The sequence below is a fragment of the Lucilia cuprina genome, chromosome 3 (assembly GCF_022045245.1).
Source record: "Lucilia cuprina isolate Lc7/37 chromosome 3, ASM2204524v1, whole genome shotgun sequence".
Classification (NCBI taxonomy): Eukaryota; Metazoa; Arthropoda; class Insecta; order Diptera; family Calliphoridae; genus Lucilia; species Lucilia cuprina.
In genome coordinates this window covers 34,013,163-34,026,499 of record NC_060951.1, presented here as the reverse complement: position 1 = coordinate 34,026,499, position 13,337 = coordinate 34,013,163, and the positions used below count along the sequence as shown (strand labels likewise).

General features: G+C 33.5%; 3 protein-coding genes across 3 annotated transcripts in view; all 3 read right to left on the bottom strand.

The window, feature by feature from the left end:
* Nucleotides 1-1,526: 1,526 nt before the first annotated feature.
* Nucleotides 1,527-3,131, bottom strand: LOC111679962 (vitellogenin-1-like). The gene is made up of 3 exons (XM_023441568.2): nucleotides 2,875-3,131; nucleotides 2,440-2,810; nucleotides 1,527-2,362 (listed from the first exon to the last, which is right to left on the bottom strand). Exons 1-3 carry the CDS (start codon nucleotides 3,080-3,082, stop codon nucleotides 1,667-1,669), a joined length of 1,275 nt encoding a protein of 424 aa, XP_023297336.1. The 5' UTR covers nucleotides 3,083-3,131; the 3' UTR covers nucleotides 1,527-1,666.
* Nucleotides 3,132-9,462: 6,331 nt separating this feature from the next.
* LOC111679970 (vitellogenin-1-like) lies at nucleotides 9,463-10,626 on the bottom strand. Its single transcript, XM_046947057.1, has 2 exons — nucleotides 10,283-10,626; nucleotides 9,463-10,217 (listed from the first exon to the last, which is right to left on the bottom strand). Exons 1-2 carry the CDS (start codon nucleotides 10,506-10,508, stop codon nucleotides 9,463-9,465), a joined length of 981 nt encoding a protein of 326 aa, XP_046803013.1. The 5' UTR covers nucleotides 10,509-10,626.
* A 2,215-nt stretch (nucleotides 10,627-12,841) lies between these two features.
* The window catches only part of LOC124418996 (vitellogenin-2-like), a 666-nt gene continuing 170 nt past the window's right edge, over nucleotides 12,842-13,337 (bottom strand). The window contains exon 2 of the mRNA XM_046947056.1: nucleotides 12,842-13,334. Within this exon, the coding sequence (XP_046803012.1) occupies nucleotides 12,857-13,334 (478 nt within the window). The 3' untranslated portion in view covers nucleotides 12,842-12,856. The remainder of the gene's footprint in view (nucleotides 13,335-13,337) is intronic.

Here is a 13,337-nt window from a genome sequence, read left to right as displayed (position 1 = left end):
ATTCAGACGTATATAGAGCATGTGGAGAGGAGAGTGAAACACTGGAGCACTTTCTTTGCCACTGTTAGGAATTCGTTGAAGTTAGATCCAAGTATCTTGGAAGAGGTGTTATTCTGAAAATAACATTCCTGACTAACACTGATTGGAAGATTCTTAGGAATTACGTTCAGGAAACTGAGTTTCTGAACACTTTTTTTCTCGTGATAAGGAGCGCACAACAGGCCTGATTGTGGCCTAGGTGCATTTCTTTGGATTTGATGTAGTATATATCCTCCTATTAACCTAACCTTTATATCCTACCAAAAACCGATATTTTGGGAGAAAACAAAATAGTCCATTTTTCTCAAAAACTAAGAGATGCAACGAAAAGAAACGAAATCAGCGAACACTTTTATTTTCTACCAAAAACCGAGTAAAAACGTAAAAGTCAGTTTTACTCGAAAACTATAAGAGAAACAGCTAAAACAATCGAAATCTCTGATCTCTTTTGTTTCTTATAAAAAACCAATATTTTGAGTGAAATCGTAAAAGTACGTTTTTCTCGAGAACTATAAGAGATACAGCAAAAACATGCAAAATCTCTGATCATTTTTACTTCATACTTAAGTATTTTTGAGTGAAAACATCCGTTTTTTAACTATAAGAGTTACAGCGAAATATGTGATCTCTTTTATTTCCTATAAAAAAACCGATATTTTCAGTAAAATTATAAGTTCAGCATACATGAAGCTTGGGTTTAAGTAGGCTGCCATGAGGACTACGTCTATTATATATTGGATGGTTATACACAGTAACATCAGACGTGTACGATCGCAAAACTAGTACCTAAATCGTCGGAAATTGTGGGATATTATACCCAGATATCTTGCGGGAATCTGTTGTTTTATGAATGATTCCTAACTGGAAGGTAAAAAGGGATCTGGGGATGGCAATGGATTGGATGCAGTGAGGTTAAAGTTAAATCTAACCTTTTTTGACCGTAAGAGAGCCGTAAACGAATACACTCTAAGTGGTTAGATCTGCATCATATAGATGTCAGAGCATTCGAAAATAATAATGAAAAAGTGAATACACTTTGGGTGATCCCAAAGAGGTTGGATTCCAAGATTCACGCGAATGTTGGAGACTACTTTCTTATGATTTTCTCTCATGAAATGTAATCTAAAATTCTTACTAAGACCCAACTTAATCTAATTGAACTATACATCGTGTCCTGCTAAATGAATAACTATAAATTTTAAAGGGTTTGTAGTTAAAAAAACATTTGAAGGCGGCCATAGATCTCCCAAAAATGGTTTCCTTAATTGTTAAAAAACATGCTGTAAAACTCACCATAATCGGCGAATTGGATCTTATGCTTACAGATATTATAAACTTCTTTCAAGTTTTTTCTTGTTTATTTTCTAAATGACATACCCGCTCAAGATCGGCTTTGAAATTTCATTAGGATAGTTTTGGTGTGATTTCAATAAATTGTCTTCATTAATATTTAATTAGTTAAAAAATACACAAAAATAATTATTTTAAAAAAATGCTCAACATTTATTTTATCAAATGAACTTATACTCTAATTGGCACTACAAATCTATTCTTCTTAACACACAAATTATCCAATGTAATCTTATACCGGCATAATTTTCCTTTCCTCTCTTAGTCCTTTCAAAATTTATTCATTGTCACGTAAGTTTTTCCAGGCCTTGTGGACACCATGATAGTTATTCTGTTTTTGAGCAGGTTCTCTCTTACCGAATGGGCTCTTAGCATTGACTTCTAACATATAATCACCTTCCACATCGTAATCAACATCAATACCCATATAAACACGCTTGCCAAAACCATCATTGTTCTTGTACTGTTTCAAGGAATTGGCAGCAACGGCGGGGAAATTACGTTCATTGCCAGGGCGGACAGATTCTGCGAAATAGCGAGTGGCACGCATGGTAGCTTCAACAATACTTTTAGCACCGGGCACTGCAGCCGAAGGACCATTGGGATAGAAATCTACATCACCGACACGTTGAACAGTACCCATGCCATAGGTGTTGGTGTGAATGGCATCGACAAATTCAGCATCACCACGAGACAAACCAGTCAAAGTATGAGGATTTTTGGCCAAAACTTTGGAGGGATCCAAGGCAGTGATACGTCTCAATTGACGGCCAGTTTGACGGGTATATTCATTGCCAGCGGCACCAGCAACATGGGCAGCAATACCTTGAGCAACAAGATGGACAGTCTCATCGGCAACATCACACTTCTCGGTCATTTCAATAATAGCCGAAGCAATCATGGCACCAGTTTCTTCAACATCCAATAAGCAGAAACGTTTGAAGCTGTTAAGTTGGGAACCCAAATCGATGATCTGAAAATTTTTATTATTTTATATAATATATATAATATATATAATATGGTTATGAAACAAAAGTAATCGAGACTTACAACTAGATTACCAGAGGAAGCTTCTTGTTTTTGCCATTCACTAGAATCTTCTTCGCTAGAGGTGCGAGCCATCTTCTCACCGGAGTAATCGAATCTCTGGGGTTGTTGTCTCTTGGTGTTGTAACGTTGTAGATAAGCATCAATCAATTTGCGATTAGCTTTACGGACAGTTTCAGTAGTGGCGGGTAAACCAGTGACAAGAATGGTCACTTCCTCATTACCAAAGTTGGGTTGTTGTTTGCATGTCGAGGCCAATTTATCCAAAGTGGTAGCTACTTTCTGACCACTAGGCTTGACAATATAACAGGGAACATTACTGGGGCTGGGCACAAACTCGGGTCTCAGAATGTTACTGATTTGGGACAAGTGATCTTTGAAATGATATTTAAGGATGTTATTTGTTGGAGATATCTGTCTTTAAAAAATATTACTTACAAAGTTTCTGCCACAGTTCTGCACCCTTTTCCACTGTCATACTTTCCAACTTTTGTAGTGTGATTTCATCGATGGCAGGAGTTTGTTCCAATTGTGATGAGGACAACCATTGAGATGGTCTCAACTTGTTTAGCATCGAAAGAGTGCCATAAGCAGGACTTGCTGCTAATAGCACACCTACCACACAAACAATTATCCAAGATTTCATAGTTGTAAATACTAAAACGATACCCGTTCCTACGTTGATCAGTAGCTAAAACTGAACTGTAAGAATTAGTTTTTAATCTCAGGTTTTTATATTTTTTAATTTGTTTAATTTTTAGCTGAAATCAATACACATTCCTTTTTTTGCCGATAAACAGTATTGATTTTAATGTCATTGACTTAAAGGGGGTCTGGATGTGGATCTGTGTTTGAAGTGATAACAAATCGTTTGATAGAAAATGTTTAAAGTTCAAACAGTTGTTGAGATTTGCTGTAATATTGCTAAACTTTCAAAATATTATCAAGAAAAAACGTACATAAGTAAATTAAATAAGGTAATCTCATCAAAGTGTAAGGTTTATAAACAAAAATAGGTAGATAGATAGATATCTGGGTAGATAGATAGATATCTGGGTAGATAGATAGATAGATAGATAGATAGATAGATAGATAGATAGATAGATAGATAGATAGATAGATAGATAGATAGATAGATAGATAGATAAATAGATAGATAGATAGATAGATAGATAGATAGATAGATAGATAGATAGATAGAAAGATAGAAAGATAGAAAGATAGAAAGAAAGATAGATAGATAGATAGATAGATAGATAGATAGATAGATAGATAGATAGATAGATAGATAGATAGATAGATAGATAGATAGATAGATAGATAGATAGATAGATAGATAGATAGATAGATAGGTAGATAGATAGATAGATAGATAGATAGATAGATAGATAGATAGATAGATAGATAGATAGATAAATAGATAGATGGATAGATAGATAGATAGATAGATAGATAGATAGATAGATAGATAGATAGATAGATAGATAGATAGATAGATAAATAGATAGATAGATAGATAGATAGATAGATAGATAGATAGATAGATAGATAGATAGATAGATAGATAGAGAGATAGATAGATAGATAGATAGATAGATAGATAGATAGATAGATAGATAGATAGATAGATAGATAGATAGATAGATAGATAGATAGATAGATAGATAGATAGATAGATAGATAGATAGAAAGATAGCTAGATATATATAGATATAGATAGATAGATAGATAGATAGATAGATAGATAGATAGATAGATAGATAGATAGATAGATAGATAGATAGATAGATAGATAGATAGATAGATAGATAGATAGATGGATAGATAGATAGATAGATAGATAGATAGATAGATAGATAGATAGATAGATAGATAGATAGATAGATAGATAGATAGATAGATAGATAGATAGATAGATAGATAGATAAATAAATAGATAGATTGACAGATTAAAAGACTTAAAACTTTTGTCTTTTTAAAGAAACACGTCTTTTTATTACAAAGGTTTAAACGAAAGTCGTTTTATTAATATGAAAAACTATTTTTAATAAAAATTAAATTATGACAATCAATTCAAAGTAAAAAAAAATTCGAGAATCAGGATAAGGCTACTAAGTGTAAAATACATTTAAAATAAAATAATAAAGTTATTGCATAATAAACAAGTGTTTCTCATAGTCGGCTATCCTGCATTTAAAGCGTCCTCGCTTTCATCATCAGGAGAATCATATTCGGTATCATCATCAAATGTAGGCGGCAATTCCCAACAAGGTTTCAATTTGTCTGAAGCATAAACTGATGAATAATGACGTGTTGTTCTTTTAGAATTCGGAAGATCTTCGATAATATATCTATCTTTATCAAGAACCTTGGACACTATAAATGGACCTTTGTACCGAGGTTCTAATTTACGAGACATACCACTGCTTTGTGGTTCGTTTTCAGCAAGTACGAGTTCATCAACTTTGTATTTGTGAGGAATGGAATGTTCTCTGTCGTATTGATCTTTTGCTTGTTTTCGTTTCTCATTAATGTTTTCGGAAGCCTTCTGTCTTATATTCTTCATTTCGTCTTCAGTAACATGATTATTATTGTGAACTGCTAGTAAGATCTTGTTTTGCAAAATATCTCTTGGTGAATAACAAAATAGTAGCTCATGAGGACTTTTACCAGAAGTTTTATTCTTCATTGTGTTTAAAGACCATTGAATATTCGTTAAATGTTCATCCCAGCGTTTATCATTCTTTGTAGTAGGTAAAAGCATCGAGAGTAAAGTTCGATTTGTTCTCTCAGCATGACCGTTGGCTCTTGGAGTTCTGACAGCATTAAGTATATGTTTGATATCATTATCCGAACAATATCTCTTGAATTCGTTTGAGGTAAAAGCGGTTCCTCTATCTGTTATTATACGTGTTGGAATGCCAAAATAACTCGAAAACTCATTTAAAATGCTTATAACGTACCTGGTCGTAGTACTTTTGACAGCTCTAATTAGCGTAAATTTAGTAAAGGAGTCAACCACAACTAAAATATGTTCATTACGTTTACTGCTTTTTGGAAAAGGTCCCAAATGATCCAAATGAATTGTGTGAAATGGTACAGGATCTATATCATTAAAATGGTATTCACCTTCCATACGTCCACCTTTGTTTTTATTGTAAGCACATTCAATACATGCTTTAATATACGACTTAACAAAATTTCTCATTCTTGAGAACCACACATAACTTAAAAGTTTATCAATCGTCTTTTCAACACCAAGATGTCCATTTTTATCATGGCAATCTTCTACTACTCTCCATCGCAACGCTTTTGGAACAACCCACAAGTTCTTGTTGTCATATTTTCGAAATAGTCTGCCATTCTCTAAAAGATAATCTTTTAATACAGTTTTATCTTTATTTTGAAGTTTGGATATAATTTCTTTTATTGAATCGTCTTGGATTTGCATTATAGATAACCAGTCGTCGTCGTGTAGATTAACTTTATCTATTTTAAGAGTAGCGACATCTATATCACTTGGAGGCTCGTTAGGCATACGGCTTATGGCATCAACATGTTCCATACATTGACCCTTTCGGTGTTCCAAAATCACATCAAAATCTTGAATTCTTAACCACCAACGAGCTATACGTGGAATTAGTTCTCGTTTCGTCATAGCTGACTTAACAGCACTACAATCTGTTATGACTTTAACTTGCTTACCATGTATATAATAACGAAACCTTTCTAATGTTTCGACCACTGCTAAAGTTTCCAGTTCATAACTGTGAAAATTCTTTTCCGTTGGACTTGTTGAACGACTGTAATATGCTACGGGTCTTAATTTACCATTTTCTTGTTGTAATAATACTCCAGCTAATCCAATAGAACTTGCGTCAGTGTGAATTTCATGTTTTGCTTCCAAACGAAAAGCTGACATAACGGGCTGAGATGACAACTTGTTTTTCAATACGTTAAATGATGTTTCTTGTTCATTTGTCCAAACAAATTGTTGATCCTTTCGAAGGAGTTTTCTTAGTGGTTCAGATATTATAGAATAATTTGGAATAAATTTACGAAAATATCCACTTAAACCCAAAAATTTTCGTATTTCTTGAACATTTCCAGGACGTTTGAATGCTTCTATAGCTGCAGACTTTACCTTTCCAGGACAAATGCCATCAGGAGTTAACTGATGTCCTAAAAATTCGATAGTTGTTTTGAAAAATTCACATTTCTTTATATTTAACGTCAAATTTGCTTCTTGTAGCACTTTAAGTACAATTCTTAATTTATCAAACATCTCTTGTTCTGTGTTACTACCAATAAGAATATCGTCCATATAGTGTATCATATTCTCTTTACCAGCACGTTCTCGAATTTTTGCCATTAATCTTTGAAAAACCATTGGTGCGTTTTTTAGACCAAAAGGCATACGTTTAAATTCGAAGAGACCGTCAGTAGTAATGAAAGCTGTATACTTACGACTTTCAGGTTCAATTAAAATTTGATAATAACCACTGTTCATATCTAATGTTGTAAAGTATTTAAATTTCATGGCTTCTTGAAGACACTCTTCTATATTTGGCGTAGGGAAATTTTCTTTAACCATTAACTGATTTAATTGTCTGTAATCAATGCATAATCGATCACTTCCATTTTTCTTTTTTTGAAGTACAACTGGACTTGCATATTCTGAATTCGAAGGGGTTATTATGTCGTTGTCTAAAAGTTCTTGGACCATATTTCTAATTGTCTCTTTCTTTGGTTCTGGAACACGATACGGAGCTTGTGACACAATTTTAGAATTTATTAAATTTATTTTCATTTCAACTAAATCCGTTTTACCGAGATTTTGTAATGTATTTGAAAACACGCTTTTATTTTCTATAATTACTTCGTTTAATTTCGCTTTTGTATCTTCATCATCTAAATCACATTTTATACACTGTTTATCAATTTCAAAACTTTCAAATTCGTTTTTTTCGTCTTTAACATTTTTATTAATATTATTAACAGTTTTTATTTGTGCATAAAATTTATTTTCAATTATCATTTTTCCGTTTACAACCGACAAAGTTATATTACCGCTTGCGAAAATGTCTTGTCCCAGCAAAACATCCGTTAATAAAAGTTCATCATCGATTACATATAAGGTGACAAGTATTTCAATATTATTTATTATCAAATTGAGAACAACTTTTTCGTTGGCTACGCGAATACCACCACAGATACCAGAGATTCGCATACTGCACACAATTCGCTCCGAGATTATTTGTTCACAAACAGATCTTTTTATTAAACTACACTGACTTCCGGTATCAACGAAAGCACTTAATGTGTTACCATTTATCTTCACATTTATTTTGAAAATATCATCGCCATAACAAAACATATTTCTTATTGCGACATTCTGCTTACATTCAGTTTCATTTTTCGCGTGAACTTTATGACATTTTTCACAACGATGACGCTTTTGAGGTTTTGGACAATTTGTAGAAATGTGACCTATTTCATTACAGTTATAACACTTAATTTCTTTTCCCGATTTGTTTGTGTATTCTTTTTTCGGATTGTCACTATTAATGTTTTTAGGTATTGCACCGGTTGCACTTTTATTTTTGGTATCATTTGTTTTTAATATACGTTTATCCGACACATTTCTTTCGTACTCACTTAAAATTTCCCGTAATTGTTTAACCGAATCGATTTTATGAGCAGCGATAGCAACTTGAATTTCGCGATTCTGTAGTCCTTCCCGAATATATTTAACGATTGCTTTTTCACTCAACTTGTGTCGTTTACCAAGCGCGCAAATTCTAAAACAATAATCCGTTACTTTTTCATCACTTTTCCGAACGGCACTTATCATTTTAAAATGAATTTCTGCTTCATCTTGTGATGCTGCAAATTCTTTTATTAACTCTCTGGAAAAATCATTCCATTTGGAATGCAGAACTTGAAGAGAATCTAACCATAATCGTGCGGCGCCTTTCATTTTACTGTACACCGCAAGAAGTAAACACTTTTCTTCCCATCGATATGCCTGTATTGCACTATCTACACGTTCCACAAATTGTTCAACAGATAATGACAATTCGTTCGTTGGGTCAAATTCTGGAATTGTTTCGGCAATTTCTCGAACAGAATAATTTGCATTTTGACGTGAGCTTGGGTATTCGTTAGAAATTGTATTGACATGTTGACGTTGCATATTACCTACATGTTGGATGTTTGATGTAGCGTTTTGTTGACGATTAATGTCTACATACGTTTGGAATATATTCATCGTATTTTCCAACATTTTCCTTAAGTCATCAACTTGCCGCTGCAAGCTCATAACATTACTGGTTTGAGGAATTTGAGTTACGTTTGATTCCTCGTCGTTAGGAGGAGCGATGGTTGAAGACGTTTCCTCAAATTCATCAATATCCTCGTCGTTTTCACCAATTTCGTCGGTACCAAGGAAACTTGAGAGACGTAGAACAAGTTCTGCCTTTGAACCTGATGTTGGTAATTCACGTTCGCGTAATAGCTGTTTTAGCTCATCCACTTTCAATGTTGAAAGTTTTTTCATCTTGGAAACGTTAGGTAAAAATTCGTTGTTAATAAAATATCCGTTCAGATCCCACTTCTGATCTAAAAGACTTAAAACTTTTGTCTTTTTAAAGAAACACGTCTTTTTATTACAAAGGTTTAAACGAAAGTCGTTTTATTAATATGAAAAACTATTTTTAATAAAAATTAAATTATGACAATCAATTCAAAGTAAAAAAAAATTCGAAAATCAGGATAAGGCTACTAAGTGTAAAATACATTTAAAATAAAATAATAAAGTTATTGCATAATAAACAAGTGTTTCTCATAAGATAGATAGATCGATAGATAGATAGATAGATAGATAGATAGATAGATAGATAGATAGATAGATAGATAGATAGATAGATAGATAGATAGATAGATAGATAGATAGATAGATAGATAGAAAGATAGATGGATAGATAGATAGATAGATAGATAGATAGATAGATAGATAGATTTAATCTACATATAATCAGCATCACCGCAACGGGTTGCAATGCCCATACCATAAGCTGATGTATGGATAGCATCGACGAATTCAGCATCTCCTCGAGCTAAACCAGTCAATGATTGGCTTTTCTTGGCGTAGATTTTGGAGGGATCTAAACCAGTAACACGACGCAATTGATGACCAGTTTCACGGGTATATTGACGAGCAGCAGCACCAGCGACATGAGCAGCAATATTAGAACCAATAACATGTATAATTTCCTGAGGAACATCAGCCTTGTCGGTAAGCTGCACTAAGATATCACCAATCTTATCACCAGTTTCTTCAATATCCAATGTGGCATAAGCCTTAAAGTTAGGCAAGGATGAACCCAAATCAATAATCACCAAATTGCCATCCGGTTTGTTAGACTTACTCTTCCATGAAGTCGAATAATCTTCTTCGCTAGAACTGGGATTTCTGTTTTCACTTGAGTCTTCATATTTCACATTAGCTGGTTCGGGATGTTCGCCATTGTAGCGTTGCATATAGGCTTGCACTAATTTGCGAGTGGCTTTTTTGATTCTTTCGGTTTTTTGGGGTAGACCAGTAATGAAAATGGTCACCTCTTGATCACCAAAATTCTTTGCTTCCTTGGCAATTTTGGGTAATTCATTTAATTTAAAACTGATTTTCTGATTGTTGGGAGTAATCAAGTGGGTTTGAATTTCACTAGGCTTGGGAGAAAAACTGGGTTGAAATTCTTCATTGACTTGAGCCAAGTGATCTGAAACGATAATATATTTGTTAGTATATAAAAAAAAACTATGTTTGTAATTAGTAAATACTCACACAACTTATTAAGCATATCAGCACCTTCGTCCACCGACATACTTTCCAATTTCTTCAGAGAGATTTCATTTAAAGAGGGCAAAGATTCCAATTCAGATGATGACAACCAATCAGTTGGTTTCATACTATTCTTAATAGAATTTCGACTAGATTGCCAGTTCATAGAATTAGCTGTAGCCAAAGCTAGAAAGCCTATTAAAAGGCATATACTTCTTAAAGGCTTCATTGTCCTTAATCAAGTTTCCGCTTCCAATCTGAATATAAAATTTTAAATTAAATATTTAGATCACTTCTTAAAAGTGAACTGCTCTTGTTTTTTGGAAATATTTTACTTTAAATACTTTTTTAATTTGCTACAATAGGAAAATTAAAATTGCTAAAAAAGCAAATGTTACTTCAAAATTTTGTTTACTTTTGCAATAATTATAAAATCTAATAGATATTGATTTATATATTTTTGTTCAATGCCAATCAGATATACGGCCATTGACCATTTTGTTTTCTATATATTTAAAAAAATTTATACATATAATTTTTTAAAAATTCAAAAAAGTATGAAATGTTTGTCGGTTCTCATGAAGTTGTGTCTAAAGATCTTTTAAATCTTAAATTTTGATTTTGTCATTCCGTTTGTGACAAATCAAAATAATATATATTCGTATATCCTGGGTCCTTATTTAGTTCTAAGACGATCTAGTTGTGTCCCTCTGTCTTTAGCACAATAAGTCTCTATTTTGATTGTGTGATAATAAATATCGGAGTTATATTAAGTATAATGTATGGCGAACATCGTACCATATAATGTATGGCGAACATCGAACCCAATCGGCTATATAAGATCCTCCTGAGGATATGATTTTATATAGTTTATTGATGAAATTCAATACCAACATAAATATACAATACTCCTCGAGGGCATACTTACTACCTTATCGAAAGACCCCATCTTGGTGTGATTGCCATCTCAGGGAAAGAGGGTGCAACAAATCTGCCAGTACTATATGTCAAATGTATACTCTCCTCAGGGTCGAACCAGAGAACAACATAATCTTGTACTAGCCCACAGGACTATGTCCTGGCTGATCAGTTGGTAGAGGTTCCATCAGGATTCAATATTTCGCGATAAGGTTCAAAGCTGTTGCCAAATGACAACATATACCTCACAGAGAAGTGACTATGGGACTCAGCGTTGGAAATAAGTTAGCGTTAAATGTGTATGATATCGGATGAATGTATTGGTATACGGATCTCATCCGTCCGTATACATAGAGTGAGTTTGTCGTATGTTGTTCTCTTATGAGTGTGTAGGATGAATGATAAGTGAAGGAGAATGGAATGGCGATACATAAAATGGATCTTTTACAAGCGATACCATTAACTTTTCTTTCCTTTTCGAGGTATCATTAGAAAAAACTCTATTCATACCACATTTACCACAGTGTGTTTTCTGTGAGTAGAAACAAAGTCTTCGGTTTATTGATGGATTCGTACATTGGTCCACCGGTTACGTGTGACCATTATATTAAATTTTCTTTCCTTTTCGAGGTATGATTAGAAAAAACTCTATTCATACCACAAGTCTTCGGTTTATTGATGGATTCGTACATTGGACCACCGGTAAACGGAAGTTATCTTTTTACATCTCGGAAGTTAAGCAACGGGGCAGAAATGGTCAGAGATTTGTTGGCCAAGAACTTGAGCAAAGTGCACGTATGCTGGACCGGAAATTCCATATACGTAAATTGCCACAAGAGTATAAGATATGCAATGGGGCGTTGGTAAATCGTCACTCAAGCTCACCCAGTGGTTTAAAAACCGTGAAATAAGGCATCAACATTAACATCAAGATCTAAATTGTATGATGATCGCTCCATAATTGAAATATTACTCAATAAGGTTCATAACCAGTATTATGATGAAAATATGATGAAAATATGATGGAAACTAGTTTTATTGATGATCGCTCCATAATTGAAATATTACTCAATAAGGTTCATAACCAGTATTATGATGAAAATATGATGGCAACTAGTTTTATTGGGACTAGGATCTCATTGGCTAATTTTGCGAATTATAGATCATATTCCGCAAATGAGGTCCCCTTTAGAAAACGAACTAATCCTAAATTCATATTAGAAGCGTTTTAATAAAAATTTAGCGAAAGTGATTTATATTAAAGTTTAATTCCTCTTAGTGAATCTGTGGGGCTCGGTCCGTAATGAAACCATGTGAACATAATCTGTCTTATTTCAAAAATAACACCGATGTACATATTAATGTAGATCATCTTAAATTCACAATCTTATGCTAAATATTCGCATAAAGTATAATCAGCAATAAAAACGAAATTCCATATCTTAGGTTTATAATTGTATAACGAATAGCAAGGTAGCCAAAAATATGAAACTGGATGAAAATTGGTAATTCATACTTAGTTCCATAATAAAAAGAGTTTTATAGAATTTTTTAACAAGGCATAAATGTTTATTCAAAAAATGCATACAAAACTAAATAATATAAACATATGTTTGTACATATGAATGTCGATCTTTTAATAATCATCACTAAAAGGTTTTAAACTTTTCGTTCTGCCCAAAACATTCTTACATTTTGATCAAACGAAGACTTAGCATTAGCTTGGTGAGCTAAATTATGTCTAACATAGTTTTGTTGTCTCTGAACTGGTGCTCTACGACCGAATGGAGCTTTAGAATTGACTTGAAGAACAAAATCACCTTCAACATCCTGTTCGGTAGCGAAGCCCATGTATACACGTTTACCGCTGATATTCTGATTCTTATATTCCTTGAGAGAGATGGCAGTTTCAGCTGGGAAATTACGTTCATTACCGGGTACAACAGATTCAGCGAAATAACGTACAGCACGCATGGAAGCTTCTACAACGTTTTCTGAACCAGATACACCGGTAGTAGGTCCATCAGGATAGAAATCAGCATCACCGCAACGGGTTGCAATGCCCATACCATAAGCTGATGTATGGATAGCATCGACGAATTCAGCATCTCCTCGAGCTAAACCAGTCAATGATTGGCTT